At 44.1% G+C, this 25,913-nt stretch overlaps 1 protein-coding gene across 6 annotated transcripts in view; it reads right to left on the bottom strand.

Annotated features, from left to right (window-relative positions):
- Fam117a (family with sequence similarity 117, member A) overlaps positions 1 to 25,913 on the bottom strand; it is a 52,739-nt gene that overhangs the window by 14,327 nt on the left and 12,499 nt on the right. For 5 of the 6 annotated variants that reach the window (XM_013008826.1, XM_013008829.1, XM_013008830.1 and 2 more), the window contains 3 exons: positions 24,873 to 24,954; positions 23,269 to 23,423; positions 6,391 to 6,560 (listed from right to left, as the gene is read on the bottom strand). In XM_013008826.1, coding sequence (XP_012864280.1) covers positions 6,391 to 6,560; positions 23,269 to 23,335 — 237 coding nt within the window. In that variant the 5' untranslated portion in view covers positions 23,336 to 23,423; positions 24,873 to 24,954. The remainder of the gene's footprint in view (positions 1 to 6,390; positions 6,561 to 23,268; positions 23,424 to 24,872; positions 24,955 to 25,913) is intronic. The other variant, XM_013008825.1, reaches the window with a different exon arrangement.

The following is a 25,913-nucleotide window of genomic DNA, read 5'->3' as shown; positions in this document are numbered from 1 at the left end:
AAGATACCAGCAGCCACTGGAATCTGGAAGAGGCAAGGAGCAGGCTCTCACAAGAGCAACTGAGCTGGGTGTGGTGGTGCATACTCTAACCCCAATACTTGGGAGGCAGAGAGAGAAAGAGAGAGAGAGAGAGAGAGAGAGAGAGAGAGAAAGTCCAACCCGGACTACATAGGAAGAGACTACCTTAAAAAATAAAATAAAGAGATTCCTGAGACAACACAGTTCTGCCAGTATCTTGCTCTTGGCCCATGGAAATTGAATTTGGACTTCTGATTTATAGAACGTTGAAGGGAATAAACTGTTGTTTCAAACTGGTAAATACCAAGGTAAACTGGTAAACGGGTTGTTTTAAAGCCTCAGGAATACAACAGAGCAGGTTAGCCTGAATTTAAAGCTGTTTATATGCTGGCAGTGAGTATTGTTAAAGCAACATGTGCATAAATGTGGGCTTTAGCTCCTCCAAACTGTACTGGGTGTGTCAAGAATGTCCCCCTTGAGCTAGTGACTCATGTCTATTATCCTAACCACTCAGGAGGCTGAGATCGAGAGGATTACAGTTCAAAGCCAATCCAGGCAGAAACATCTGTGAGATTCTGTCTCCAAAATAACCAGCAAAAAGCAAAGTTGGAGGCATGGCAACCTAAGTGGTAAGACCAGCCAAGCAAGGAAGCTGATGAGTATGAGGCTCCGAGTTCAAATCCTAGTACCACCAAAAAAAAAGAATAAAGATTTCCTTCCTTCATTTTTAGTAGTCGTTGTTGGACATGTACTTTTCTTTTTTTCTTTTTTTTGGTTGGTCATGGGGCTTGAACTCTGGCTGCTGTCCCTGAGCTCTTTTGCTCAGGGCTAGTGCTCTATTACTTTGAGCCACAGTGACACTTCTGGTTTTCTGGTGGTTAATTGGAGAAAAGTCTTATGGACTTTCCTGCCAGGGTTGGCTTCAAACCACAATCCTCAGATCTCAGCTTCCTGAGTAGCTAGGATTACAGGCATAAGCCATCAATGCCCAGCTGTGACCCTCCTTTTCTGGGTCTCACAACAGAGGTCTGAATCAAGGTCTCCTTGGGGTACAGTAAAGTCACAAGTAAGGAAGATCTCCCATCCAGGCAGTCACCCTGGCAGTCAAGCCAGGCTTCATGGTATCACTGTAAGTGGTTATTCTAGATAACCAAGCAGAGGACACTTGTGTTCAGAAGACCAAAAGCTCAGTTTGCTAAAGGACTTTCACTGGAACAGACTTATTTCACACCCTGGCCAGAAGGAACAGCTGAGGAAAAAGCAGCACTGCTTACTAACCATGAGTGGCAGCAGCCAGCTGTGAAGCTGATGCTCTCAGATTGTGCCAAAGTGGACATGGTTATACCAAGAAAGCCTTGATGAGAACGGAGGTCCCAGAGGAGCATATGGAAGGATAACTGGGACTGGAGGAGTAGAATGCCTGCTCAAAGAGCAGCCCAATAGAGTAAGAAGGAAGGGCAGGATGGAACTGAAAATCTTCCACCCTGGAATGTCTTTCTCAGTATCCAATCAATCTAAGTTTCTATCTGGATTCTTTTTTGTGTTTTTTTTTTGTCGGTTGTGGGCCTGAACTCTGGGCCTGGGCACTGTCCCTCAGCTCTTCAGCTCAAGGTTAGCCCTCTACCACTTGAGCCACAGTGCCACTTGCAGCTTTTTCTGCTTATGTGGCACTGAAGAATCGAACCCAGGGCCTCATGCATGCAAGGCAAGCGCTCTACCACTGAGCCACCTTCCCAGATCTCTATCTGGATTCTTGTGACCAGCGGCAGGAAGAGTCCTTGTCTTCACTGTTTTCAGTATAGAAGCTCCCTGTGCAGAGCTGGATTGAGCCCCAGGAGCATAACCCACCCACATACCTGTGTGGAGGCAAAGGACAACATGATGCCTGGCCTTAGAGAGATCAGCAACTATCAGGAACTGAAATGCAGTCCCTTAGGACTCTGGACAAACAATAAGGCAGGAAAATACTTGGGGTTTGGGGGAGGGTGTCCGCTGGCCAGCACTGAGATCTGGGCTGCAGGTGGCTAAGGCTACCATCTCTGGCCTTATAATGGCTAGGAAACTCTCAGATTTTCCATTATTGCCCATTTTCAGATATTTGCTGCTATTGTCAAACTATATACTCAACAACTGGTTCTGGTCATCACTGGAAAACAGGCAATGTGCCCAGGCCCCTTCACCCACCACAAAGAGAAACATTTTTTTTTTTAAGTGTGTGATGGTAACACTGAATTATGTGTCATTACTGAATGTTACAGCACAAGCTTGGAAAAAGGGAAGGCAAGCAAGAAGGGATAGGAAGCCCTCCCAAACCAGCAGACCTGCTTCTGCCTCTGGTTTTCGGGGTGAGGCCTGATTCTGCCTCTGGTTTTCAAGGTGTTCCAGGAAGTTTGAATAAACAAACCAACTTCCATAACAGAGGCTTCCCCAATCTCACCTGGAGATTAGGGAGAAAGCAAGGCTTGAGGGTACCACAGTGTACGAGCAGCAAACGACCAGCAGGGGAACTTCGCTCAGTCATCCCAGTTGTGGTGAGCCCACTTCCTCCCTCCAGAAAAGTACAGGACTCAAATGCTTTGCACAGCAAGAAGGGAGAGAGGTGACCACAGCCACCAGTATGTGTTGCCATTGCTGGCCCTGGCCTGGTCTCAGGCCCTAGAAGGGGCCAGCCCAAGGCATTTAGTGGACAACTCTATGGAACTTACTGACCTGGGGGAAGGGTGGGCCACAGAGAAAAATGTATCCGGATAAATCCAGGAACCCAGCAAACATCCTCCCAGTCACCAAGGTACCTCCCATAGATAATGGGGATGCCATTCAGGGCTTTTCCTAGACCCTTTGACCACCAGCTCTGTGTCTACCTCCTGCTGAGCCCCAACTCTTCCCTGCATCCACTTTGTTCTGGGACACCTCTCCCATTGTTCCTCCTGGCTCAGCCACATGTGGTGACTCCTCCTTTCTACAATTAGCCAGTTCTCAAATAAGAACCATCCACACCCTTCCTGTTCCCCCTGTCTCAAATATGTGGTTAATCTAGCTCCCCACACCAAATCATAAAAGTACCTAAATACTACCCACTATACCCATTCAGATCTTCAACCATGAATCAGAAAGGAACCCTGGGATTTTGGGAACACTGTAACGGACTCAAGAACTGAAAGTTCTTATGTCTTCTGTCCTACAGAAAAGTCTACACAGCAAGCCTGCTCTCTAATGGCAGGTTTTCTGTGCTTGCTGCCCAGGTCTGAAACTGGCTTAAGAGTGGGCAGGGCTCCTCCTTTCTCTATGGGGGCTGGAGGAAAAACTGCTTAGCCTTTATCAGAACTATGGTTGTTAACCCCACTGCAAGGTAGGTCTCTGGGAGTGCCAGAGTTAATGTGGACTCTGGCTGTAGGCTTTGGGTAGCAGGAATCTGAGCACATGAAAGACTAGTAATGAGTGCCTGCCAGTTACAGTGGAAAAGGCAAAGAATAAACTACTCCACTGCTGTGCCTACAAGAAAAGGGCACAAGGCAGAGGAAGCAGGAGGAATAGCCTACTCACTCGAATAGCAAACACTGGGGAGAGGTCTACAATCCATCCATTTTGATACTTACCGTTTTCAGTGGACTGGGGCTGTATCTCAGTGGTAAGACCCTTGTGTACCCTGGGTTCCATCTCAACAAAATCTTTCAAGGACTTCCATAGATGCTGTTTCCCCTTTCTTCATACTCCCTCCATCTCCCCTAAACACTCTCCTCCATCTCCATTATCTGTGCGTAATTTCCCAGTGCTCAGAAAGGAAGGAACATGCTACTTAAGGAGATAGCAGGAGATACTCAGGCCTTCTCAGTGTTGCAGGGTTCAAGAAGGTGGCTTATGCCAGGCCAGGGCCTCAAGCAGGAATCTGAACAAAGCCCAAACCTAGAAGCAGAAATTTCCCAGAAGACCAGGAATGAAAGATGGGCAGAGCACATATTTTGGTTTGGATGCCTACACTGATCAGAATTCTCCCACCTCCTGCCTGCAGCCACAATATTGACAGGTTGCTAAGAGTTCCTCGAGGGCTGGAGTCTATCCCAAGGAAAGAGGAAAGCTGGATGGCTGGGCCTTGCCAGACCCATGGAGGCGCATCGCTGACCTCCGTCTTGCTGTGGCAAGAAGCCCAGACTTGTTATATAAAAGATCTGGCCTGCAGCTGGAGGCTGAGCAAAAAACACGCAGCTTAGAGCCTATGCCTTTCCAACCAGCCAGGGAATGTCGGAAGCCAACCCTGCCTTGGGTTGACAAAGAGCTAACAGAGGAGAGGGACAGGGACTGGGGGGCTTCCTAGAAGGCTGTAGCCAGAAATGCCTCGGCCAAAGTGGGATGTTAAGTTCACACACCTGAAACCACCTTAAGCCCTGCTCCTCCAGGAGACCCTCTTAGAGTAGGTACATCATCTAGCTTGAGAAGTCCCTCTGAAAGTCATGCCAAAAGTGGCACGTGCTCCCAGAGCTTGGGGTGGAGAAGCAAAGCCTTCTATTTTCCCTGCCTTGTCAAGGGAACACAGTGCTGGGGCTCCCAGGAACTCCATCTGCTACCTGCAGTGTGTTCTGCCTTAATCTGTTAATAGAGCTAATGAGGGCCCTTAATGTTAACTTGTTTTAAACTTCCTGTTTTAATTTCTATTGATTCAAGGTGGGGCATTCCCAGGAGAATCTTGCTTCTCTAAATTCTGTCAGACATTTGGCCCCATCTCATCCTTTGGCTGCATCTTCACTGGCCTTCACAGAACTGGAATCTAAACTCAGAGGCCAAATCTTGTCCTCATTTCCTTATTCTTCATTCCAACATACTAAGACCAGGCATAGGCATTCAAACACTCATTAATAACATTTGAAAATGGATCTCATTTTTAAAAAAAGAAAAATGAGAGAAAGAAAGAGAGAGAGAGAGAAGGAAGGAAGGAGGGAGGGAGGGAGGGAGGGAGGGAAGGAAGGGAAGAAGGAAAGGAAGGGAAGGGAAGGAAGGAACAGACTTGCTCAGAAGAGGAGGCAGAGTGAACTGCAGTAGGAAACATATCACCTGCCTTCCCATGACCTCAAAGTAGGCAGGGCAGGCACACTACACTCAGTGTTCAATTATCACTCAGAATGGAGGGCTGATGGCGAGGCCCAATGTTCTTTCCTTCCTGTCTCCACCTGTCCAAGCACAATTTAGGAATAAGCTTCAATTGCATCAAAAGGGAGCCTTGACTCTTATCAACTTAACTGCTAAAAATGTTCAAGTCCTGAATCAGATTAAGGAACATCTTTGTGGGCTGAGAAGGTGGCTCAGAGGTAGAGCGCTTGCCTTGCATGCATGAGGCCCTGGGTTCGATTCCTCAGCAGCACATCAGCAGAAAAAGCTGGAAGTGGCGCTGTGGCTCAAGTGGTAGAGCGCTAGCCTTGAGCTAAAGAGCTGAGGGATAGCGCCGAGGCCCAGAGTTCAGGCCCCAGGACCAACCAAAAAAAAAAAAAAAAAGAAAAGAAAAAACTTTGTGTGATTTCACAAATAAGATGACTTCTTGTTCAGACTAATACTATCTTACCCCAAAACTAACACATGGACTGGATGGTCCAAGATTCCTTCCAAGCTCAGAATTCTTAAGTGAGCCTGGCATTGGTGGCTCATACATGTGATCCTAGCTACTCAGGAGGCTAAGATCTGAGGATTACAGTTCAAGTCAGCTTGGGCAGGAAAGTCCATGAGACTCTTACCTCTAACCATCAGAAAACTGGAAGTAGCTCAAAGTGGTAGCCTTGAGCAAAAGAAACTCAGGACAGCACACAGACCCTGAGAGTTCGAGCCCCATGACCAAAAACGCAAAAAACCAAAAATTCTTAAGATGAGAAGAGCAAGTTAAATCAAATATTGAAGGGAGAGAAGAACCTGGTCTCCTGGAACCCTAGAAAGGGCTGTTGGCAAGGTATTGTGTGAGAGCTTCCTACTCCTGTTCCTCTATTGGGATCTATCCTGGGTCAGCATACTCACTGGACATTTCCTCCAGCTGTGTGGGGAATACAAACTCAAATGAATGCGGGCCTTAGTTTAATTTTAGCAAGGTCAATCTCCTCTTAAACCTAAATTCCAAAATCAGCTGTTGATTATCCACACATGAACCCTGAATGCCAAACTGAAAACCCCAGCAGCTTGATGCCTTTCCTCCACCAGGCAGGTGGAAGGCAAACTCATTTTCATCTAAATTTACGAAGAAAAACAAGCTGATAAACAGCAGGTGACAAAAGCTTCTATGTACAACCAAAACCCAGGACAAGTCATCTTGATGACGGAGAGTTGATGGGTGGGCCAAAGGCCTCCCAGCCCTCCCTCCCAATCCCTCCGGATCCCATTAGGAGAGAGCTGAGTTACCTGGGTGGCCTTGTCATTGGTACAGCAGGTGAAGGCCCCATCGGTATCCCGTGGCCACTGGCCCAGAAGGTAGGAAGTGAGGATGGTGTCCAGGGAGAATGTTCGTCGGACCTGGGGTGGCTGAGGCCTATACACTGACTTTTCTGGGGCCACCGAACATGGGACACTGGCTGAAAGAGAGCACAGCCGGCACGCCTTGACGTCAACATAAAGGAAGGAGATGTGGCAGCCAGCTTTCTCTCTTCTAGGAAACCTCTGGCTGCCACATCTTTACTTCCCTCCTGAGAGAATTTGAAGCAGCCTATAAAAACATATGCAGTCTAACAAAAGCTTTCCTGACCTAACTTTATCATTGGGAACAACTCATAGCATTTCAGTTTGAACTTACAGGTTTACTTTATACATGTATTCTATCTCGTTCCTGGTGTACGATAAACTGGGACTCCTAAGTCTGCTCACAGTTTCCTGAGAGTAGCACTGTTTCCCATCATAAAAAAGGGAACTCTATGTACATGGACAAAACCCAAACTTTCTTCCCTTTTATTTCCTGTCCTCTTCCCTCCTGCCAGCATCCACGGCAGGGCTGCTATATACAATTCTCACTCAATTAACTGAAGGATTGTTTGTATTTCCTTCAGGACTAGTTCACTCCAGGAAACCTGGGTGACTAGGTTGAGAACTGTATTAACTACTTTCAACAATCCACGACTGAGGAGTCCAGTTCAGGAAAACATCTAAGTGCCTTCTAGCTAAATGGGACAAAAATAATACAATTGTAAGTCCATTCATTTTATTTTACCTTGGTTGAAGATTTCAGAATGAAAACAAAAGCTCATACATTTGATAAAACTTAAGGACTCTGGGTCATCTGGAAGTTTCAGTGGTCCGGGGCTAAAACCCCAGCTTCCATAACCATATTCAAAACATTTCACTAATATAAGATCTCTAAAGGTTCTCTCCTTTAAACAGTACAAAATGCTTTCACCTCTGTAGTAATCCTTTGATAATTTATGTGTATATTAAGCACAGCAAAATGGACTGGGAACTGTAGGTATAAACAGACTTGAAGAACTTCATACTAAAAAGACACTAAAAGGTTGGCAGTTCCTCAAAAAGTTAAACTTAGAATAACTTAGGATCCAGCAATTCTATCTCTAGGTATATACCTTCCAGAAAAACGGAAAGCAAGGGCCTGAAAAGATATTTGTACACAGGTAATCATAGCAACATCAATCATGATAGGTAAAAAGTGGAGGCAGGGGCTGGGAAGATGGATCAGTGGTAGAGCGTTTGCCTTGCATGCATGAGGCTCTGGGTTCGATTCCTCAGCACCACATAAGAAAATAGAAAAAAGCCGGAAGTGGCTCTGTGGCTCAAGTGGTAGAGTGCTAGCCTTGAGCTGAAGAGCTGAGGGACAGTGCCCAGGCCCAGAGTTCAGGCCCCACTACCAGACCCCCCCCCAAAAAAAAAAAAAGTGGAGGCAACCTCAGATGATGCTAAGTAAAAATAAACTAGACACAAAAGCAAATGCTATCTATTCCACTTATAGTTCACTTCTATGAGGTACCTAGAATAGGCAGATTTCTAGGGAATAGGGATAAGGGCTCCCAGGGAGTGAGCAGAAGAAATGGGAGTTATTGTTTAATAGGTACATTTTCTGTTTCGGGGATAAAATAGTTTTGGAGCCAGTCGCTGGTAGCTCACAAGTGGCTGAGATTTGAGGGTCATGGTTTGAATCTAGCTCGTGCAAACAAATCCAAATAAAACAGTTATTTCCAATTAAACAGCAAGCCAAAAGTGGAGGTGGGGCCCAAGTGGCAAAGTGCCACCATAAGTGAAAAAAATCAAACAAGAACTCAAGGCCCAGAGTTCAAACCCCAGTACAGGCACAAAAAAAATCTGGAAAAGGTCAGTAGTGATGATCGTATGCATTATGAATGTATTTAATGCTACTGAATTGCAAACTGAAAATGCTTAAAAGTTTAAAATGATAAACTCTAGATTTTTTTTGTTATCACAGTAAAAAAAAGACAAATAATCATACACACTCCTCAAATTCAGCTAAACATATTAATGTATTATTTTGATATGCTTGTAATCAGTATAAAATATATATTATGTTCTGCTTTATTCTTCCCATTTCCTAATAACACATTACCAAGTTTTAACACCCCATTTTGGTTGTGTGTGTGGGTCCTGGGGCTTGAACTAGAGCCCAGGAACTATCCCGGAGCTCTGTTGCTTAAAGCTAGTGCTCTACCAGTTATAGCCAGAGCTCCACAACTGGCTTTTTGCTAATTAATTGGAGATAACAGTCTCATGGACTTTCCTGCCCAGGCTGGCTTCGAACTGTGACTCTCAGCCTGCTGACTAGCTAGGATTACAGGCATGAACCATCAGTACCTGGCTTCATTTCTGTTCATTTTTAAAGATTATGATATACCGGGCTGGGAAGGTGGCTCAGTGGTAGAGTGCTTGCCTTGCATGCCTGAGGCCCTGGGTTTGATTCCTCAGCACCACATAAGCAGAAAAAGCCAGAGTGGCACTGTGGCTCTAGTGGTAGGGTGCTAGCCTTGAGCTGAAGAGTTGAGGGACAGAGCCCAAGCCCACAGTTCAGGCCTCAATGACTGACAAAAAAAAAAAAAGAAAAAAGATTATGATATATTACCAACCTGTCATCTAAGTAATAATTTGTTTAGCCATTCCCATAATATTGGGCATTCAAGAGGACCCCTCTAGTTTGGATATCATAATATTTCTGTAAAGCTAACCTTACTCTCAATCTTTATATCTAAATCCCTGGCATAACTCTAGCTTATCTCCCTCAGCTATCAAATTTAAGTTAAAATAGTTACTTTATGCTTACATAAAAGAACTTTAAAAATGACTTATTTTAAAAAACAAAGAATTGACTTATAATTACAAAGTCAGTCAACTCCAATTGTAGAAAGTCCAGAAACATGAACAAAAAGAAAAACCCTCAAATCTCCATACTCAGGGATAATCACTGTTAATATTATGAGTTTTATGTACTTACTTTCTGTGGGTACATATACATATAATACTTCAAAATAAATGGGATCATACTGTACACATTATTTTGCCATGTTTTTACCTAGTATCAATACTCATTCCAAACCAAGCCGACTATAACACATCTTTTTTTTTTTTTTTTGAGATAGTGTCTTGTTAAGTCAGACCAAGCTGGCCTTAAACTCTAGATCCTCTTGTCTCTGCCTCCCTAGGGCTGTGAACCACCAGGCCTCCCAACGTGCTGTTTTAAGTGATCTTAACATTTCCATATTAAAACTCTTCAAAAAGTTCTTTCAAAGCCGGGCCTCAGTGGTTCACGCCTGTAATCCTAGCTACTCAGGAGGCTGAGATCTGAGAATCACAGTTCAAAGCCATCGGGGCAGGAAAGTCCTTGAGACTCTTATCTCCAATAAACCACTCAGAAAACCAGAAGTGGTGCTGTGGCTCAAGTGGTAGAGTACCTTGAGCTGAAGAGTTCAGGGTCAGTGCCCAAGCCCAGAGTTCAAGCTCCACAACCAACAACAAAAAAGTTCCTTCAAAGATTGGAGTCAAAGGACTTATGTTCTGTCCTCTTACTTTTCCTTTATGCATCACTTCTCTGGATGCTGGACAAAAGAACACTATGTATAATTTCCCATCACTGATCTGGGCCTTTCCTCCAAGGTTTGGCCCAGTGCTAAAACTGGAGCCATCTGTCAAGCCAGCTCAACTGCCTCTACCTCCACTCAACCAAGCCTCAGGATCCTGGGAATCCCCTGCAATGAGTGTCTATGAATTTTGTTTCCACATAATACATTGTACTCTTCCATGACATACCACCCTCTCTCTTGGTATTTGGGACTCCTAGATAATAAACAGCCCAAGGCTGAGACCTGGCTCTGTATCCCAAGTCTAGAGCATAAGGTTGGTAATTGTCAGGCACCCAAGGACATGAATAAAATTTAAAAAAATAATAATAATAGAAGGGTAAACCTGCCAGGTGCTGGGAGCTCACACCTGTAAGCCTAGCTACTCAGGAGACTGAGATCTGAAGATCATGGTTTGAAGCCAGCCTGAACCTCTTTTCTCCAATTATCCACCAGAAAACCAGAAATGGCACTGTGGCTCAAAATGGTAGAGCTCTAGCCTTGAGCAAAAGAGCACAGGGACAGCACGCAGCCCAGAGTTCAAGCCCCATGACCAATTAAAACAAACAACAAAAAAAGAATAAACCTCTAATTATACCCTGGATTCTGGTTTTCTAATTATACCCTAGATCCATGCTCAGCCTACTCACCTTGAGTAAAGACTCCATAGCTATTTGCCTTTTGTCCTCCTTTCTGAGGCTCTGCAGGGCTCAATCTCTTTCTTTCCTTCCCTGTGTCCTTGTCACCCAATGAGTTAGTAATAAGCCCACTAGTGCAACCCAACTTCATCTCCTACACCAGCATTTAAATCACTTTTTTTTTTTCTGTGCTGCATTTAACATTAAAAGTGGCAATCCAGGCTGGGAAGGTGGCTCAGTAGTAGAGGGCTTGCCTTGTATGCATGAGGCCCTGGGTTTGATTCCTCAGCACCACATAAGCAGAAAAAGTCAGAAGTGGTGCTGTGGCTTAAGGGGTAGAGCACTAGCCTTGAGTTGAAGAGCTGAGGGACAGCGCCCAGGCCCAGAGTTCAGGTCCCACGACCGACCCCCCCCCAAAAAAAGTGGCAATCCAAATTTCTAGGAGCTTCTGCCCATGTAAGAAGCCAGCTCAGACCCTGTGGGCTTCCGTCAAATCTATCCCTAAGAGTCCAGTGATGAGGCAGGTAGGACCTCTGGAAAGAAGCTTTGCAACATTACATAAAAGATAACCAAAGATGCAGGTGGCAAGCAGGTGAGCATACAGGCTAAAATATGATCCTAAGGGGCTACCTCATCCTTGTATCAAAGGAAAAAAATTGACTGCTGACTGCAGGGTGAAGAAATAAGCTATAGGGAGAAAGATCTCTGGGGCCCCCTACTTCTGTCCCCCAAGTCACTGTGATAATCTCCTTTAGTACTTTCAAGTTGGCCTCATCCCCACAAAGTACTTCATGCGATATAACTTTTTACTTTATTGTCAGCTCCAGAAAGGGTTAGGAAGAGACTGAGGAGGAAAACAAAGCATAGAGAATTATAGTCTCAGGGGGAGGGAAAGTGGTAGAAAAACGAGGGAAGGGGAAACAATATTCAACAAGAAATGTACTCATTACCTTATGTAACTGTAACCCCTCTGTACATCATCTTTACAATAAAATTAATTTTTTTAAAAAAAGACTCAGTCTGCCAGCTGAGCACCAGTAGTTCATGACTATAATCGTAGATACTCAGGAGGCTAAGATCTAGGAATCACTATTTGAAGCAAGCCTGGCTTTTCCCATGAGACTCTCATATCCAATTAACTACCAACAAAGTGGGAAATGGAGCTATAGCTCAAGTGGTAGAATGCTAACCTTGAGAAAAAAAATTCAGGAAGAGTACCCAAGCCCTGAATTCAAGCCCTAGGACTGGCACAAAAAAAAGAAGAAAAAAGGAGAAGAAAGAAGAAGAAGAAAGAATTATATTCTCTGCTGCCACTCTAAGCCTCCTTTCTTCTAGGTCAATTGTGCAACTGTTCCCTGAGTTCACTGCCTCTTGCACTGCAAACACTCACCAAGGTTTCAGGGACACCTGCCTGGATCCCTGGAGGATGGATTGCTTTTTAAGCCCCATTCAGGGATAACACATCTAGGAGGAAATAGCAGATCTGACCATGAGGTTGGCAACATCTTTGTTTTTTTGTTTCTTGAGGAAGCTTTTGGAACCTGGTGTCAAAGATTCTGTTTGTCTGAGACAATTTTAACCACACTCATTTTATACCAGTTTCTGTTCAACAAGAGTTCAGTTTCAAAGGTTCAAAAGGTTCAGTGATCCTAGTGGTACTTTGTTCCCAGTACTCACAGTGGTAGGGAACACTCAGAATCCTGGAATTTAGTATGAGAATCTAACTACTCAAATTTTGCTCATCTACATTCTTTCTGACCATCTGATTCACAAAGATTCTGTGGTCTTCAGGGATCCTGACTTCTCCATATATATGATCATAGAAATTGTAAAAGGAGGGCTGGGAAGGTGGCTCAGTGGTACAGTGCTTGCCTCGCATGCATGAGGCCCTGGGTTCAATTCCTCAGCACCACATAAGCAGAAAAAAGCCCGAAGTGGTACTGTGGCTCAACTGGTAGGGCACTAGCCTTGAGCTGAAGAGCTGAGGGCCAACACCCAGGCCCAGAGTTCAGGCCCCATGACCAACAAAAAAAAAGAAAAGAAAAGAAAAGAAATTGTAAAAGGGAAATAAAAAAGGAAGGAGGGATGGAAGGGGTGAAAGGACTGAGAAGAGCACTAGCAGCCCATGCACATGGCAGCCTCTGCCACCCTCCCCACTGCAGACTGCCAGAACCTCACTGTTTCCAAGTCCAGTTGGAATCTCTGCATTTGCTTCTTTTCCTTAGCTGAGGAAATGGCTAGGCCTCAGCCTTCTCTCCATAGGGACCACATCCCTGCACAGGGGGCTGGCTTGCCTCTAGCTTGCCACGAGACAGAATTACCTCTGTCTCAGAGCCCTCAGCAAGGCACCAATGCCTGCCCACACTCCAAAATTCTTGGCATGTCCCAGTGCCTCTGAGACTAAAATGTCATGTTTCTTTCATTCCTAAGAAATAAGGGAGGGGCCCTTTTATAAGATTTTAATAGGAAAAAAAAATCTGCCTCTTATTTCATAAACCTCCCCCAAATGGTTTGGTAAGCACCTGCTGCTTTGAGCACCAGAACTGATTAAGGGATAAACCAAGGTATTAATTTCCCCCAAATGTAACACAAACCAGAGCCAAAGTCAGACAGTGATGTGTTTCTGTGCCATCCTTAAAGGGGCCACAGGCTGGCAGGCATATTGTGGCCCACAGTATCTGGACAAGGACTAAGATGTGAGCAAGAGTAGGTTTTCCCTAGCTCTGTTTCACTGTGATGTGTCTTCCGCCAACACTATCCCCCTCACTGGGCCCACTCCACCTCTGCACCCAGGGCATCATCAGCCTGAGTTGCCACCCAGGGATGCTAGGAGGCAAAGAAGAGATGAAAACATTTTACTCCTTTAAGGTTGAAGATGGGGGTGCAATGGGGAAAAAGGAGACTACCCAGAAATAAGTGGTGATTAGTTTTAGCCACTTTACCTATAAATAACTGATTTTTTTTTTTTTTTGTCGGTCGTGGGGCTTGAACTCTGGGCCTGGGCGCTGTCCCTCAGCTCTTCAGCTCAAGGCGAGCGCTCTACCACTTGAGCTACAGCGCCGCTTCCAGTTTTCTGGTGGTTTACTGGAGATAGGAGTCTCACGGTCTTTCCTGCCCAGGCTGGCTTTGAACCGCGATCCTCAGATCTCAGGCTCCTGAGTAGCTAGGATTACAGGTGTGAGCCACCAGCGCCCGGCAAATAACTGATTCTTTTGGTCTCCTGGAAGGCACACATCTTTAGTGATAAGATATCCACCCCGCCATCCCCACCCCTAGTCCTAGGGCTTGAATTTGGTGCTTGGGCACTATCCCTGAGCCTGTTTGTGCTCAAGGCTAGCACTCTACCACATGAACCACAGAGCCATTTCCCGCTTTTTGTCAGTAGTGTATTGGAGATCTCAGCCTCCTGCATAGCCAGGATTATATGCTTGACCTACCAGTGCCCGGCCAGGTTCTCTTTACTAGTGAGTCTAATGCAGTCTTGGACACCATTTGAGATAAATGATGCAGGGAGAATATAAAGCAGCATAACTGTACATGGTGGCACATGCCTGTAATTCCAGTTTTTGAGAGGCTTAAAACAGGAAGATGGAAAGTTCAAGGACAGCCAGAGTTACATAGTGAGATCCTGTCTAAAAAAAAAAAAAAAGCAATGAAGGTGCTTATAGAATTGGGTGGCAGCAGGACAGGTCAGCACTTAAGTTCTGAGTGAGACCAACCTCAGCTGAGACCTACCTTAGCTGAGGATGTCTGCTAAGAAATCTCACATGTGGGCTGGGAAGGTGGCTCAGTGGTAGACTGTTTGCCTTGCATGCATGAGGCCCTGAGTTTGATTCCTTAGCACCACATAAGCAGAAAAATCTGCAAGTGGCTCAAGTGGTGGAGTGCTAATTTTGAGCTGAAGAGCTGAGGGACAGAGGCCAGGCCCAGAGTTCAGGCCCCATGACCAACAAAAAAAAGAAAGAAAGAAATCTCACATGTGAGTGTAGTTGTGGTCATGGCCCGTGGGCTTATCCTTCCCTTATGTGCAAACTGGAAAGATCTGAATAGTGGGTTCTGCCCTGTGTGATTATGGCTAAAAGATAGGAAGTGTTGAGAGGTGACAACGGTTGCTTGTGGTTGGAGGATGAACTGGTTTCATTTTTGGAAAGTACCCCTCTCAGATTTGGGAAATAGCACAATCAGCTCTTGTATCAGAGAAGAGAAGGCCCTATCATGACAGGCCATGACAAAGCAGCAGGCGCTGGGGCACCAACTGGGTGGCTGCTGTGGGAGGGTGGAGTGTCCTGTTTACAGCACCATGGGGTATTATCGGCCCATCGCATGCAGCAGCCTTCACAGCCCAGCCACCTGGCGAAGTACCCTGGCACCAGGCCAGGCCATTTCACCATGCAGCTGAGCAGTGGCGGATGCTTTGGTTCTAGGGCAACAGCAAATGGAGAAAAAAAAAAAAAACAGCACACACTGGAGATAAGAAGCCTTAGGTACTATCTTCCAGAGCCACTTGGCCCTGTCTCCCAACTGCTACGCTTGTCTGGCTTTGAGGAGAGGGGCCAGGAGTAAGTGGTCAAGTGTCTGTCTGTTGATGGATAGTCAACAAGATCAACAGCACACATAGCAGGCAAGACATTGAACCAAGGGTGAAAGTAGGGCCCAGCACACAAGAACAGATGGCAGACTCCTTCAGGAAGCAGGTTGGCATGCCCACTGTGCACCAGCTCTGTGATAAACACTGCTGATACAAGAGGAGTAAAGCAAGAAGCTGCTGGCAGGGTCCAAGTGGAAAGGCTGATGCAAACGACCCATCTGTTACAGTTACCCCAGCAGGAAGCCCCCTTGAAAATGCCCCATCAGAAGGGCCACCAGTTCCTTTCTCCCATTCCGAGTCCCTTACTGGAAATCAGCTCAGGTCTAATCACACCAGCCCTGAGGAATCTGAAGAAGATGACAGCTCTTAGAAGGAGAGGACTGGAGAGAGAAAGGAAGATGATGATTCAGGAAATGAGACCATTGGAGCTGTTCTTCTCAACTTCACCACAAGCAGACTGTGGGGTGGGTAGTGTTGAGCAATTTACCAGGAGAAATCAGCCCAGGACCAAGAGGCTCTGGTTGAACATCTGGGAAGGCCATTCCACAACTTCACTATCTTTGGAACACTGCAGTAGAGAGATGCTTGGGATACAGACAAGACTTCTCTGTAGCCCTCTATTAGCATAAGGCCTAGTCATCCCCAAAATACCCAAGAGGGACTACAAAAGAAAGAGACAGCCAGTAAGATCTTAGGCATGGCAAAAACTCAACAACTAGCTGGTTCAACAAACAAGTTGTGATTCATCTTGTCTTGTTGTCAGTCTTTGAAGCATTATTAGCACTGCTCTTGTAACCTCTGGTCTTAAAGAGAAAATAATACTTATTATAACAGAAGCAACACATATGTTACAGAAAGTAAGAACATGATGAACCAAAAGTAAAAGACAAATATGCAATGGCCCACTCAGAGATCACCATGGTGTGGTATCTACCCAGCTCTTCCTTCATGCACACATGTAGGCATATAGATTTTTAATAAAATCAGATTGTATAGGTTTTTGTCCTTTTTTTGTCAATTACCTTTGCCTAGGGAGGAGAGGCAGGCAGGGACAGGACAATATGGTTGAACATTGAGGGAGCAGGTCCTGCTCTAACACGTTCCCTTGTGATGTAATACTTTTATTTGGGAATTTGTGTGTGTGTAGTATGCATGTGCGTGTGCATGTGTGTGTGTGTGCTCATGAGCACATGTACTGGTCCTGGGGCTTGAAGTCAGGACCTGGGCACTGTCCCTGAACTTAACTGTTCAGGCTAGTGCTCTACTACCACTTGGGCCATAGCTCCACTCCAGCTTTCTGGTGGTTAACTGGAGATAAGAGTCCCACAGACTTTCCTGCCTGAGCTGGCTTTGAACTGCAATCCTCTCAGATCTCAGCCTCTTGAGTAGCTAGGATTACAATGCAGGAGCCACTGGCACCTGGTTTATTTGGACACATTTTAATCTGGAAAAGAACAAAGTAAAACAGGGATTGAAAATTCTAAATACTTCCCCAAGAACAGATTTGCAGTGAGCAGAGGAAGTTCCTTTGAGTAGCACGGCAGGGATTATTATTCTATTTCAGGACATGTGCTGGGATTAAACAATGTAGGCGTTCTCCTGCGCTAACTGTGGCCCAGGGCCACCTAACTGCTTAACTCAGAGACGTGGGTTTCGAAGGGAAGTTGTGGTGAAACTGAAATCTTCAATATGACTATTCAAGAGTTAGAAGCCTTCTGTGGAAATCCCATGGAGACCCCATTCATCCCAGCTGGTAAAATGCAATCTGGGGCTTTGAAGAGTTGCTCCCACCCAGTACTGCTAGGGATTCAACTCAGGGCTCTGAACTATATAATTCCCCAGCCCTGAATACCTCATTCAATACCAAGTCATAGCTAACTTTAACCACAACAGGGAGAAGCTCAAAAAACTAGACTCAAAGGAAAAATAAGTAACATTATGTTTCCCTTACCAAGAAGACTAATTATCTCAAAAAAAAGTATAACGGCAAACCAGACACCAGTGGCCCATGCCTGTAATCCTAGCTACTCAGGAAGCTGAGATCTGGGGATTATAGTTCAAAGCCAGTCCAGGCAAAGAAGCTGAGACTCCTATTTCCAATTAATGATGATAAAAGCTTGAAGTGGAGCTGTAGCTCAAGTGTAAAGTACCACCCTTGAGCAAAAAAGCTCAGGGATAGTGCCCAGACCTTAGTTCAAGCCCCAGGACAGGTACAAACATCCACAAAAAAGAGGAATGGAGGCTCTTAAGTCACCTAGCCCAGGCCTCCCATTTCCCTAATGGTCTATCTCCACCTCCATCTCTGTCTTTCTCTCTCTCTTTCACACACACACACACACACACACACACACACACACACACACACCAACAAAAAAGAAAATGGTATTTGTGTATACCCAAAGACCTTCTCAGAAAGGCCCTCACTCAATCACTAATGCTATATTTAAGTGTACAGCTCAAGTGGAGCCAATGAAAGCATTTTTAGCTACATATCTAACTTCTGAAAAATGCAAGCCACATCTGGAGAGACTGGACAAGAGAAATCACTCTAGAGTTATCACTGTGAGAAGAAAAGGTGAACACTAACTCTGCATCATCCAGGAAACAAAGGGTAATGCCAAAGCATACACTTTTTTGCAACAGCAAAAAAGTAGACTACAGCCCACTGCTATTTTTTTTTGGTGGGGGGGTCTAGTCGTGGGGCCTGAACTCTGGGCCTGGGTGCTGTCCCTCAGCTCTTCAGCTCAAGGCTAGTGCTCTACCACTTGAGCCACAGCGCCACTTCTGGCTTTTTTTCTTTTTGCTTATGTGGTGCTGAGGAATGGAACCCAGGGCCTCAGGCATGCAAGGCAAGTGCTCTACCATTGAGCCACCTTCCCAGCCCTCTCACTGCTATTTGTTCAATTCTCAAAAAAAAATATGCAGTTAGAAGAAAACGAAGTACCATGAACTGTTCACCTTTTTTTTTTTTTTTTGCCGGTCCTGGGGCTTGAGCTCAGGGCCTGGGCACTGTCCCTGAGCGTCTTTTGCTCAAGGCTAGAACTCTACCACTTAAGCCTAGCACGATTTCTGTTTATGCGGTAATGAGGACTCAAACCCAGGGCGCTTCATGCATGCTAGCCAAGCATTCCACCACTAAGCCACATTCCCAGCCCAACTTTTCACCTTTTATCTGAATTCTCTGAAGAGGAGCTCTATAGAGTATCAACTTACTTAAGACAAAACATCATCAGTTATTGATTGAAACATGCTTTTCATGTAGAATGGACTGGGTTTTGCAAGAATAGCATATATAGCAAGTAACCTCACCCCTGCCCCATTTAAAAAATAAAAAATCCTCACTCCTTGGTTTCTAGGGAGTAACAGATTTCTGAGTGACCTATAAACTCAAAGAATAGGTAGATACCCTTCATATCATCAAGTCTCAGCAATCTGATTCTTATACAACAGAAAAAAGATCACAACACTCAGTCATCTCTTATGTTGTTTGTTTTTTTAAGAGAAGTGATAAGGGAGAACTGGAGATTGGAGAGGTTTAGATAAATCTTGCAAGATGATAACTGTGAAACTGTACTCTGATTTGTTCTGAATATGTGTAGCTCACACAATCATAGATTCCTCTTTGGGAGACAGAGAGACAGAGCTTCCAAAGTGTTATAAAAGGTGAGGTGACATCCCCATGAAGTAAGGTGAACTGATTTCTCCAAGGTGAAAGAGTAAAACGAGGACCCTTATTTCTCAAACCTAAGACTTTTCAAAGTACATTTCCAGCACTTACATTGCTTTACAAGTGCAAGGTCCCTACTTCAAACCCCAATACTGAAGGGAAAAAAAAAGAAAGATTAAAAAAATAGGTAATTTTCAAATAATCAAAATGATTTCTGCTTTAACCATGATTTATTTTTAGCTCTATCTAGCCTACCTTCTCCCTGCAAGTAAACCTCCAGGACGTAATATATACTTAAGCAACTAATGTTTGATTTAGTCAGTTCACGTCACATAAAATATAAATGCTGACTAAATTTGATAGACTCCTTTTGTTGCCTTCCCTCAATATCCCAAAAGCAACAAAAACATTTTTCTTATTCTTTTATTGAACTGGTCATATCAACATGTATAGCCATTAGTGTTAATCAGAAGAGTCAACAGGTGTCAGCAAGGTTTGGTAGTACCTGCCTATAATCTCAGCACTCTGGAGGCTGAGGTAGGATAATTGAAATTTCAAGGCCAGTCTAGGCAACATAGTCTAGTTATGTTGTTGTTTTGTTTATTGTACTGGTCCTGGGGCTTAAACTCAGGGCCTGGGTACTGTGCCTGAGCTTTTATGCTCAAGGCTAGCATCCTTCCACTTGAGCCACAGTTCACTTCCAGCTTTTTGGTGGTTAACTGGAGATAAGAGTCTCACAGACTTTTCCTGCAATCCTCAGATCTCAGTCTCCTGAGTAGTTAGGATTATAGGCATGAGCTACTGTTGCCTGGCTGTTTAGTTTAAAAAAAAACAAAAAAAAAACGAAACTGTAATCTTTGCTACTTGGGATTCAGATATCTGGAAGGCAACAACACTTCAAGGTTAGTCCAGGCAAAAAGTTCATGAGACCCCTATCTCAACCAGGCATGGTGGTATCTGTCTGTTGGCCTAGCTACAGGGGAAGCTCAATGGCTAAGCATGTAAGTGTACAACTACAGAAGTAAAATGGCCTTGACTGTCATCTCAGTTCCATGGGGAACAGAAATAAGAGGATTATAGTCCAATCCAGCCTAGACAAAAAACAAAACCTTGTCTTGAAAATGGCACAAATAGGGTTGGAAACATGATTCAATTGGTAGAACACAGGCCTAGCAAGTATAGGACCCTGAATTCAAATTCCAATATGGCCAAAATTTAAACAAGACAAAACAAAACCCAGTCAGTAGAAATCAAAACCACTGGGCCAAAGGTCGTCAAGTAGAGCATATTTATACAATGCCAAAGTATCACCTCATAAAACACTTTCTAGGAGACTAATGTACTTTTTTATAGTGGAAAACTTCCTGGTCATCATCTTAAGTGATCAAACTTAGCATGATTAGAGTGTAGCTTGGTGGCAGAACATGTGCTCAGCATGTGTAAAGCTTTGAGTTCAATCCCCAGCCGCCCTTACTCCACCCTCAAAAAAACGTTAGTACAATTAGTTATGGACATTCTTGCACTATATGCAAAATGTCCTCAAAATGGTTATTGTGAAGCCCACAACTTAATTCATAAAATGCTCCTGTCAGGAATATTTAACCTAATTCCAATCAAAACCAGACCTGACTTCCCATTTACAGGAAACATGGGATAGGAAAACAAGTTAAATGCCACAATGAGGAAACAGGCAGAAAAAATTCAGAGTGTGGAAGAGTTATGATTACTTCTCAAAGTGTTATAAAAATAGAAAACAAAAATGAGGGATAGAGGATACTTCTAGATACAGAAGCTTTTAACCACATGAGATTTTTTTATTTAGTCCTAAATCACAAACAAAGCAACCAAACAGGAAATGTGAAAAGGGACAGAGTATTAGAAAATATAAAATTAGTTAATTTCCTTATGCACAATAATGATTATGTACAAAAATGTCCTTATTCCCAGGAGATGCCATTAAGGGCACAATGTATGATATTTGCAACTTACCTTCAGATAGTTCACCCAAAAAGTATGTGTATGGATGCATATATATGGGTATATCTAGACACACATACATATACAAGATTGGAGAAAAGATAAATAAGATAATTTTGACAATTTAATAAATGGGTATGCACAGTGTTCACAACTTTCTGTATGCTTGAAATTTTTCCAAAATAAAGTTGTGAGAAAAAAATTAATGACCTAATTTGAAAAGACAAAAATTCTATTCAAGCCGGGCACTGGTGTCTCACGCCTGTAATCCTAGCTACTCAGGAGGCTGAGATCTGAGAATCACAGTTCAAAGCTAGCCCAGGCAGGAAAGTCCGTGAGAATCTTATCTCCAATAAACCACTAGAAAATGAAAGTGGTGCTGTGGCTCAAGCGGTAGAAAGCTACCCTTGAGCTGAAGAGCTGAGGGACAGCACCCAAGCCCAGAGTTCAAGCCCCACAACCAACAAAATAAATAAATAAATAAATTCAATTCATTCTCCAACAAGCTCTGAATGCTTTAGCATTTCAACCTTTGCAAGTTTGCAGCCAACTTCAATTGGGGCACTGCTCTGAACTCCTAAGTATAGGAAAGAAAAGGTGAGCAAGAACTAAAACCATGAATGAGATGCAAGGAATAAAACTCCCAAAATGATGTAAGTCAAAGCAAGGTAGAATAAAGATTCTAAGTGAAGGAAGACATTAAGAATGTTTTGTTGGGGGGAAGGATGGTAAGGGGGAAAAAAGGAGGAGGCAACAACGCTCAATAAGAAATGCACTCATTACCTTGCTCGTGTAGCGTAACCCCTCTGTACAACATTTTTACAACAAAAACATACAAAAAAAATAAAACAAGTGTCATGGAAGGGGTACTGAAGAAACACTAGGTTGAACCAAGTGATAAAGTCAAATAAATAAGGACAATGAAAAAAAAAAAAGAATGTTTTGTCATCCCAGGAACAAGACCAACACTGTAGGCAGAATTAGAAGTTCCTAGGGATTCAGAAATATGGATAAAATTGGATATGTGCAGCCAAATAGACCCCTGAGCATCCATATGTCATTGCTGCTCTTCAAAAGGAAACTAATGACTGAATGAGCTCCTAGGGATCGGTAAAAGTGGCTTGGTGGGATGGCTAGCTAGATCCCAGTAAGAAGGTAAAAAACTCATTAGAATTGATCAAAAGACTATTCTGGGTGAGTGTAAAAATGAAGGACAGCAAAAGGCTTTAGCCTTTTGTCTAGCTAGACAAAAGGAAGAACTTGCTAGTCAGAATCAAATGAGAAAAATTGCAGTCTGCCTCTGAACAGGGCCAGGGAGAGAAGATTGCATGTCTCAGCTGTCTCGATATTCACCCCCTGAAGGCAGGAGGTATCACCAGATGAGCCTGAGCCTCCTCTAGTTCTAAACTTCGTCAGCTATAAAAGGGTAAATAAGAGATGGCTATTGGAATGTCAGAACCCATGCTATTGTCTGGGGCAAGATGAATTACGGAGAAAGAGAAACATGGCATAAAGTCAAAAAGGAGACTTGTCTTACCTAGGCTGCTTAGACACAGCTGTGTTATGGACTCCCAGATGATCTCTCCCCCATGTAGAAGAATATAAATAGTGCTCAATTTACCTGTGGCTAGCCACAAGCAGAAGGCCTGGTCACATGACTGAGCAAGCAGGAGTAAACCACCAAGCAGTTCTCAGAGGGCAGACAGGTTTGCTATACCTCACTAACTTGTGCTCTGTCAGGAACCCCTGCTCTTAACCCTGATTCTGACTCATTCTGCCCTGGGCTGCAGGAGGAGGGAACTTATAAGGACCAACTGCTCAGTTAGGTTCTTCAGAGGTAAGAAGGAGTCACAGATTCTGCTGGCTTCAGGATCTGTGATCCAGTTAGGGTCACTCTCCTCAACCCTTACATCCTTGGAAACCTGGGTGAACTTTCTGCTCCCACATCCAGAAAGTCTTCTCTGATCATCACTCCATTCAGTCTCTACTTTGTATTCCCAATTTCAGAGGAGACACCTAAAAGAATACTACATCCTACACAGAAATTCTTTCCCTGGGCCCTGACCTTCTAGAACTAACCTCAAATGAGTGGCAAGTTCCCATGCTATGTCTAGCTGTGGAAAAAACCCAAAATGTGCTGGGCGACATTCCAGGGCAGCCCCTGCTCCAGAGCTCTGGTCTTGCCATTTGTTCAGATTTCCTAAGAGAGGCACAAAGGTTACACCATGCCTCTAGAGTAAACTAGGCAGAAAAGCAAATTACATGGCCCCTCCAGAAACAGTCTCCTACCCTCAACAGATGTCTGAGGCCACTGATGGCCTTTCTAGCAGAAGGCTGCTCTGGGATTACCTCTCCACATGGGCTTCCAGAAGCAGAGGAGGGTGTGACAACATATATCACTGGAAGGTGACACCATCTTCCCCCATATGCGATGGATGGGCTTTGGATCTGGTTCAAAAATCAGGAGCTTCTTTTATCAGTCAGGTAAATAAAAGGCTTCTCCTCTTGAAGAAAAAGGACAATTTAATCCAGGGAAACAGTGTGGCAAGTTAATTACCCATTAATCCTCTCCAAATCTCTGGGAACAGGAAAGTAAAGACTCAGCTGTCACCATCATCTCCAAGCAGATAGCACAAGCCATTTGTAGAGCAGCTCTAACAGAGGTATCGAAGCTTCAGACAAACTCCCCAAAAACCTGAAGGACAATCTTCTTTCATCCTTCTCTACCTTCCTCTGGTTTTGGTTGTCATCATCCATCATTTACTTTCTTTTTGCCAGTCTTGGGGCTTGAACTCTGGGTCTGGACATTGTCCCTGAGTTTCTTTTGCTCAAGTTAGCACTCTACCACATTAAGCCACAGCGCTACTTCTGGCTTTTTCTGTTTTAAGTGGTGCTGAGAGATTGAACCCAGGGCTTCATGCATGCTAGGCAAGCATTCTACTGCTAAGCCATATTCCCAGCCCCACCATCATTTACTTTGGAGTAGGAGCCAGAATAGTGCAAAATATGGACAGAAGAAAGAAAGAGAAAATCATGGGGATAGTATATAACTCAGTAACTGAAATGCTAAGTAGTATTACTAAGGTAATATTACTATATTACTAAGGTAATATTGATGGCTGGGGAATAAGCTGGATCATGGGGAACTGGGTTGGAGGCAGGTACTTCACTGCATACTTTAGAAACCTGTTTTTTCTAGGTTAACTAGAATAGGCCTTACCTAAGAGCTCTGGCAGTTGGGGGAGGGGAGGATATACTACAAAGTAATAATAATGGAGCAATTCACTGCCTTCAAGGAGCACATATAGATGTTCAATGTTCTCTGTTGTGAAATCACAGAGCTGGAAACCAGCAGGGTCCGATCCTCTAACTTTGTCTGCCTACCAATGATTCTCACATCCAGCCTTCCTTGGGCTAGGGCTAAAAGGAAGCCTGACTGAAAGGAACCATTCCTTTGTGGATGAAGTTGTAACTCCTGGTCCATTCCCTCCCCGAAGACCTACCACATTCACAAAGGCATGAGTATACCAACTGCCTGGTATTGAGCAGAAGAGAGTTCTCTGGCCCTAGGCCTGTAACCTAGCATCATTTTTCTAAATAGAACTTGCTGCTTTCCCCCTCAAGCTATAAAGATGAAGTATCTATTACTCCATGGTTGTAGCACAGAAGAGCCTTCCAAGTCTGTGTGTTTTAAAAAACGAAGAGCTGAGTGGAGAGTGCTTAATCCTGAAGTAAAGGAGGCAGCTCTCCCTTCAAGGTACTGGCATCCAGAGCATTCTCAGTGTGGCACACCCACTTGGCTGCTAGGACAATGTGGGGGCATGGGCTGCTAACTCATGGCAACAGATACCTACCTAGTCAGCTCTCAAAATCTGATGCTAACCCTATCCAGCTCGAGAGGTAAAAAGACAAGCTGCCGTCTCCTGAGAGGTGGCCTACTACAGGTTCAATACCTGAGCCCAAATTCTGCCTCTTCCCCAGTGTTAGGTAAACTCAGAGGAGTCCCATAAATTCTCCAGGTGTCATTTGTTTCATCTGTTAAACAGGGGAGAAGAAGAGATGTTATAAAGATATAGAAGAAAATCTCCATTTAAAAAACTTCCAGTAACCAAATTCATCTAGCACATACTCATTGGTTAAGCATTGTACTTGGAAATAACTGTAAGAGTCATAGATACAAGAACAATAATAGTAAACAGAACACCCATATAACCTTAACCTAGATGTGCTTATTGACATTTACCCCATTTGCTGCACTGTTGACTTTTCTTTCATGTGCATGATGTTCTTACACACACTCACATTTTATACCTACATATTCATATCTCTCACACACACACACACACACACACACACACACACACTGTCCTTCATGAATTTTTGCATTGTGTTGTATTTGAAGACAACTGGGAACTATAGGAGGCTGGAAATGAAGAGAAAGCAAAGTCAGCCTTGTTCCTAGGCCCTGCTCCCTTCCTTGCCTGCCATGCAAACAGCATGCACTCCAAGACCACAGAAAGTACAGGAAAGTAACATGAGATGGTTGGTTACTTTTTCTTTCTTTCTTTCTTTCTTTCTTTTTTTTGCAAAACAAACCCCACAAAAAGACAACAACAAAACATTTACATGAGCCATAGAAACAACTTTATTATAGACAAGTGGGTTTTGTGTGCATATGTGTGTATGTGTGTTGTATAAGTGGGTTCTGGGGCTTGAACCCAGGTCTTAGGTGCTGTCCTTGAGGGTTTTTTTTGCTCAAGGCTAGTTCTAGCCTAGCCACAGCTAGCCACAGCTCTACTTCCAGCTTTTTGATGGTTAATTGGAGATAAGAGTTTCACATACTTTCCTGCCTTGGTTGGCTTAGAACCATGATCCTTAAATCTCAGCCTCCTGAGTAGCTAGGATTATGGGTATGAGCCACCAGTGCCCAGCCAAAAGTGTTTTTGGTACTATTTGTTATAGTGAGATTTTACCTGATGAGGGTAGAAAGTAAC

Source organism: Dipodomys ordii, unplaced genomic scaffold (assembly GCF_000151885.1).
Source record: "Dipodomys ordii isolate 6190 unplaced genomic scaffold, Dord_2.0 Scaffold7, whole genome shotgun sequence".
In the NCBI taxonomy this organism is placed as follows: domain Eukaryota; kingdom Metazoa; phylum Chordata; class Mammalia; order Rodentia; family Heteromyidae; genus Dipodomys; species Dipodomys ordii.
This window is presented reverse-complemented; position numbering and strand designations above follow the sequence as displayed.